The following is a 6,461-nucleotide window of genomic DNA, read 5'->3' as shown; positions in this document are numbered from 1 at the left end:
ATGGCCACCATCACCTGCAATCGCTTCACTGAGGAGTACCAGCTCTTTGAGGAACTGGGCAAGTAAGTCGGAGACGGGGCTGGGATGCTCGAAGTGGGGCTGTGCTCTGGCTGGGAAGGAGCCTCGTTGGAGCTGGGAACCACCGGAGATGCGGGAAAGCAGACAGGCACGGGGAGCGGTGGTGGCGATTCGGGATTTGGAGCTGCCAGCCCCGTCTCTGCACTCTCCCTCCATCCAGAGTTCGAGTGGCTGCTGGTGGGTGCTCCGGCAGGGGCTTGGGACTCCCCAGGGGGCTGCTGGACCTGCGTGGGGAGGGGGCAGCCTCCCCTCTTAGGGAAAAGCAGCTCCCGAAAGAGGATGTTGTCAGCTCCCCGGGGAACTTCTCCAGCCGGGAGGAGGGCTGGGACAGCCGAGGAGGAAAGCCAAAGCAGGGGGCACCCCTCACATTGATCCAGGGAAATTCTCTCTGTGGATTCACCGGGATTTGGCTAGTTCTGCAGGAGAGCCAGCCTGCACGGCAGCCCCCGGAGAATCCGGGCAGCTCTTGGACAGGCTCGGGATATCTCCTTCCCCTGCGCCCTCCGGGTGAGCCGCAGCGCTCTCTGACCTGGCTCTCCTCCCCAGCAGGGCTCAGCTCAGCGGGTCCGAGTGTCATCGCTTGTGTGTGTGCAAACTGAAATGCCTGCGTGCGGCAGGGCGATCCTGGGGGCACTTAGCATCCCAGGGTGGAGCAGGAGGTTTCAGGTCCTCCGGGCAGGGTGGATGGATGCTCTGTGTCTCGCCTAGCGTGTGGCTGTCCAGCAGATGCAGAAGTGAGCAGGTGCGGTGCCTGTGTTTTGGGCTCTGTGCCTCTTTTTGGCGCCGGTGTGTAAATACGGGGTGTGCAGCCGTGTTCCTCTCACGGCACCTCAGCGGTGTGCTGATGGGCTCGGGGTGCCTGTGCCAGATGGCTGGTGCCTGTTTTTCAGCTGGATCCAACCCTGGACATGGGCACTTGGTCCATCCCTGCATCGCAGGGCAGCCTACACCTAAATGTGTTCCTGCCTGCCCGTGGGCGTTCGAAATGGGGGCGAGGGAGAACAGAGAAGACAAAGATGGAGAAATCCAGAGGCTGAAACAGAGAAGGGCAGGCTGATCGCTGTTCATAGACCCCAGCTACAGGAGGGGACCAAGGTGCTGCTGCAAAGTGCAGCTCCTTGGAGGTGAGCAGACGCCCCCCAGTCCCGTTGATGTTGGGATGTTTGCAAAGGAACTGCAGGTGGGACAGTCCCAGCTGGCACTGTGGGCAGGAGGGTGAGCACCCCTCGGGGTTCTTGTATCAAGGTGGGATTCAGGACCTGCTTTTTCCAGAGGTTTCTTGGCTTTTCTGGGCTCTGAGGCTTGGTGGTCATAGCATGAAGCTGGGCAGAGGATGGGCAGGAGAAGCAAGGACTGCTGTGTGCCTGTGGTGAGGCTGCTGGGCCCTGGATGGGCAGACATAGCTCTGGGGCTGTGGAGGGGACCTTGCAAGCCAGGTGTGGTGGGGGAGGACCAGGAGAGCTGCTGGAGGCATTTGGTGTGCAACACTTTGCTAGGTGGGTGCTGACATGGAGGGCTTCAGCCCCCAGACTCAGGGGCTGCCCACACTGCCTGGCACCAGGGAGGAAAATCACCCTGGCAGATGCATTTTAACGTGGCCACAAATAAAGGAGCAAAGCTGGTGCAGTGGCTCACCAGCCCCCTGTGAGCATTGCCCCCTGGCCCACCTGACCTCCTGGGCTGTCACAGGGCAGCGTCCCCAGCTCAGTGCATCCCACAGCTCTCCCCTCCAGGGGACAGGTACCAGCACTGCACTGAGGTGTGCTTCCCATGCTGTCAAGACACCGTGGAGCTGGTTGGGGATTTTCCACAGGGATGTTTTCCAGCTCATCCTGGCGCCTTCAGAAATCAGTGGTTTCCCATGGGGAAATTTCTGCTTCTTGGGCTTAGTGAGGGAAATCAGGACGAAGTGCTGCACCTCTGCTCTGCTGCAGCAGCTGCTTGTGGAGGGAAGCCGCTGGAATTCCTCCTCTGGTGAAATGCTTCCAGTGCTGGTTGGGATGGGGGTGAGGCAGGGTGGGCTGCATGGCTCTTCTCCACCTGGACTCCAAAGGGGAGCAACATCCTGCAGGGGCTCAGTGCACAAAAGGCCCACCTCGAGTGTGCTGTCCCTGAAGGACTGGGGCAGACTGTTGAGGGACCATGGTGTCCCTGAGCCTAGCTGGCAGGAGGAGGGCTGCTGGGTGCCAAGCTGTTGCACCCAGTATGCTCCTTTGCCATCTCCCTGTCTGTCACCCATCCTGATGCCAAGGCAAGGTGGGGATTTACAATACCACACACTTAACGGTAGCACCACCATGGGGCTTTGCCAGGGGACAGAGATGAGGAGGGAGGTCTACAGAGTGTGTCCAGAGGGATATGAGCCCTTGGCACATCCCTGCACTTCCCACACATGGAGAGGGCATCTGTCCTGTGTGAGAGACACAGAGCTGGGGAAAACCTGCTCCCGTGGCAGAGGCCACCCTCTCACCCCCCCTCCTCCCCCCCATCCAATGCTTGCAGGAGGCAACAGGACAAAGGTGGGGGGCAGCGTGGTGGGGGACAGGGAGAGGATCCTGCCCACGGCCCCCCGAGTAGGACAAACATGAAATGCAGCTCCATTGGTGGCTCTGGATCCACCCCCGCGGCAGGTTGAGGGAGAGGCTGGAGACAATTACCGGTGCCAAGCAGTACGATCAGCCCCTCTGCACCCGGAGCTGCAGGAGAGAGAGAGGCTTTATTAAAAGGGGAGGAAAAAAAAGATATGGAGGAACAAAAAATCCCCAGCCCACACTCTTCTTTCTAGAAAGGAGATAAAAAGCCTCGGAGGAGGAGGAGGTGTTGAAGAGAGGGAGGGTGGCAGCAGCACAGCCGGGTGCTGGCAGGGTAGGTGTGAAAAAAGGAGAAGCAGAGCATCCTGGTGGCAAAGCCATGGCTTGGGCTGGTGGGGGAAGACCGTGGGGACAAGGCATGGGGGGGCAGGTGGTCCACACCTGTCCTGGGGAACCAGGGGAGAAGGGCTGCAGACCTGGGACCCAGCAGTTGGTTGGAGCCAGAGGTATCTCTGCTGGACTGCTGGGCCCGCATCACCCTGAGATGGCAATCATTGAGAGGGACATGGATGTGTCCTCACCCCTGACCCTGCAGGCGATGTATCCATCTGGGACTTGCTGATTTGTCTGGGATGAATGCCAGGCAGAGATGGGTTTGGGTTTGGTCCCACCCAAAGAGCCAGGGCCCTGGAAGGGAAGGGGCTCACAGCACTGCCCATGGCCAGGGAACAGGACATGTCTCTTTCCCTTGGTTTCTTGCACCAAGAAGGAATGAGCTCCCTGCCTGGCACCCCTGCACTGCCCACACTGCCCCACAAGCCTCTGGTGCTGGGTGGGATTCCTCTCTTTGCAGGGAAGGAGATGCTGGATTTAGACAGAAACAAGGGAGGATTCTTTTTTCACCCAGGCTGGGAAGATCCCAGTTGGGGTTGGGAAGCACAGGAGCAGTCTGGCGCAGGGAGAAGAGGCCAGCTGCTGTGAAACGCTCAGCATGGTGGTGGGAGGGGGTGTCTTGGCCAGCACAGCCCCCTGTCTGGGACTGGGGTGATGCTTTGGCAAGTGTGCTGTACCCAGGGGTGTTCTGCATTCACACCCTGCACACACACACCCAGTACCTCGAGTGTTGTCCCCCCAACTCCAAGCTCCCAGAGCCTCACTTGTGCCTCATGGAGCACGAACAGAAATTTGGGTTCTGTTAAAGAGGTCCAAAGGAGCCAAAGGCCCCAAGGGTGTGAAACCCTGAGCTCTGCCAGCGCAGCACATCCCATCCCCAGCCACTGCACCTGCTTCCCGTGGCTCAGCCCTTCCCTGCCCTTTAGTTTATCTCAAATAAATGGATAAGCAAGTGGCTGTGGGCATTGAGGTCAGGAGTGGTCAGGAGCCCCTAGGCTCCAGGGGGTCCAGGATACTTACGTCCCTCCAAACCCATGTCAGGTCCTGCAGTGAAACCCTGTGGCTTGGGCAGAGGGTGCAGAGGCTTTGCTGCTTGCCATACTCACTGCTGCAGGCTCTCCTGGCACCGCAAAAGCAGCACACTTGTCTTTAGGACAAAAAATAGGGAAGGAGGGTGATGGGGACTCCCAGGAACCCCCCCACATCCTGAGCAGCTTGAGGTTCCTGGCAGGATAGGGAGAGCTGCACTCTGGGGCTGGTGATGGCTCACGTCTCCCCCATTGATGGCATTTTGGCCCTCGCTCCCTTTCCAATGCATCCTTCTCTAGCCTTAAGGGATGCTAACAGCTCAGCTCTTCCAGCAGGCAGGATTCAAGAGCAGGACAGGGAGTTCAGGAGGCACCGGGACGCCGTTCCCTCCCCTGCTTGCCCGGCACGTGCCGCGAGCGATGCTCGGCTGGGCGCGTGGGCTGCCGGCTCTGCTGGGGCTCCAGCCCCATCCCTCTGCACCCTGCCGTTCTCCTCTTCTCCTCAGCATCACATGCAAACCCAAAGTGCCCGGCTCCTCCCGCCCCCACCGCTGAAATCAATTATCCACCACCGCTCGCCAGCCCGCAGCCTTCAGTTCCTCGGCAGGGAGCAGGAGCAGGGCTGCGGGGAGCGAGGGGAAGGTGGGGTGGGAGGAGGGTTTGCTTTTGAGAGTTGTTATTGCAGCGCTGAAGGGGTTTGGCAGGCAAGGGAAGCTGGGACAAAGGTGGTGCTCAGCAGGGCTGGAGCGTGTGTGTGCATGTGTGCAGCACCGCGGCTCCCAGGATGGCACCGGCAATGCTCTGTGCCGTGAGCTGGCAGGGCTGGGGGTGTGGGGTATGGGGGCAAAGAGGTTTTGTTCTTGGGAGCGTTCCTAGCACCCGTGCTCCTTTGCCTGCCAGGCCCCAGGAGACCCTTTGCACGTTGACTCACACGTGTACAAGCTGCAGCAGCAGCTCAGCTCCAGGGGTCCCTGCCTGCAGGGTCGCAGAGTCATATGGAATCCCAGCACGATGGGGTTTGGAAGGGACCTCTGGGGGCTGCCAGAGGTGGATCACCCAGAGAAAATTGCACAGAAACATGTCCAGGTGGGTTTTGAATGCCTCCAGAGATGGAGACTCCACAACCTCTATGAGCAGCCTGTTTCAGTGCTCTGCCACCCTCAAAGTCGAGTATTTTTTTCCTTGTGTTTACATGGAACCTCCTCTGCTCCACTTTGTGTCCATTGCCCCTTGTCCTGTCACTGGACACTACTGAGAAGAGTCTGGTACATCCTCTTGACATTTGCCCTTTGGGTATTGATAAGCATTAATGAGATCCCCCCTCAGCCTGCTCTCCTGCAGGCTACACAACCCCAGCTCTCCCAGCCTTTCCTCATGAGGTAGGTGTTCCAGTCCCCTCATCACCTTTGTGTTTAGGTGGCAGTGTTGTAGCTGGGGGGACCTTGCACCACTCACCTGCACCCATGGCTGCTGCTGACACCCACCTCTGCAAAGCACTGCTGTGATTGCAAGGTCTAGGACATGAGAAGCCACACACTGGGACTAGAGAGAAGTGGCCAAGCACCGTGTGGCAGCTGCAGTCATCCTGGTGTCCCTCAGGAGCCCATACCCCTGGGAAATGACTGCCCCTTCTCTCCTGAGGTAGAGGAGGAAAGGCACATGGGTGTCCCAGGGGAGCATGGAGGAGGGAATCCTGCATTCATCTCCAGGTCTACCTGTGCCTGTCTCCATCATACCCCAAGGACAGCAGGGCAGGGAATACAAATAAGAGCCCTCAGTGTTTCTCCAAGCTCCTTCTTTGGCCAGTACCCTTTCCCATCTCCATCCTTATTCCCAAACGCATCCTGATGCCACCCCTTGCACTTCAGGCATATCAGGGATGAGCTTGTGCCCTTGCTCATGCCCATCCATTCACTTCTCCCTCTGGCTTCTTGTCTTCCCAGGGGCGCTTTCTCCATCGTCCGGAGATGCGTGAAGGTGTTGGCAGGACAAGAGTATGCAGCCAAGATCATCAACACCAAGAAGCTGTCTGCTCGAGGTAAGTGCTGGGATTATTTTTGGGAGGCAAGAGGCAAGCTGAGTGCTGTGGAGCAGGGATTTAAAAACTCTTTTTTTCCTCTCTGCATGGCATCAGGATGATGCCTTTGATGTGCAGTGAGGTGGGGATGTCTGATGTGTGTGGGGGTCCCCTTCATCCCACCATGTTTCTGCTGTGGTACCAGCTGAGCTTCTTGGTGGAAGGGGTAAATGTGTCAAGGAGAGGTGGTTGCTCATTGCATCCAGTCTCCTCCTGACTGGGGAGCCATAGCACCCCTTGATCTCCCTGAGACCCCACCCCCCTGGTGCAGCAAGGTGATGGTGACAGTCCTGCAGCAAAGTCAAATCATTGCCCAGCTCAGGCGCTGGGGAGCACAGCGAATTTGGGAGAACC

At 58.6% G+C, this 6,461-nt stretch overlaps 1 protein-coding gene across 5 annotated transcripts in view; it reads left to right on the top strand.

Moving 5' to 3' along the window:
• CAMK2A (calcium/calmodulin dependent protein kinase II alpha) overlaps nt 1-6,461 on the top strand; it is a 30,829-nt gene continuing 24,368 nt past the window's right edge. For all 5 annotated transcript variants that reach the window (XM_054389432.1, XM_054389430.1, XM_054389428.1 and 2 more), the window contains exons 1-2: nt 1-62; nt 5,974-6,068. In XM_054389432.1, coding sequence (XP_054245407.1) covers nt 1-62; nt 5,974-6,068 — 157 coding nt within the window. The remainder of the gene's footprint in view (nt 63-5,973; nt 6,069-6,461) is intronic.

This window comes from Indicator indicator, chromosome 18, assembly GCF_027791375.1.
Source record: "Indicator indicator isolate 239-I01 chromosome 18, UM_Iind_1.1, whole genome shotgun sequence".
NCBI lineage: Eukaryota > Metazoa > Chordata > Aves > Piciformes > Indicatoridae > Indicator > Indicator indicator.
Note: the sequence above shows the minus strand (reverse complement) of the source record. Positions and strands in the feature narration are given on the sequence as shown.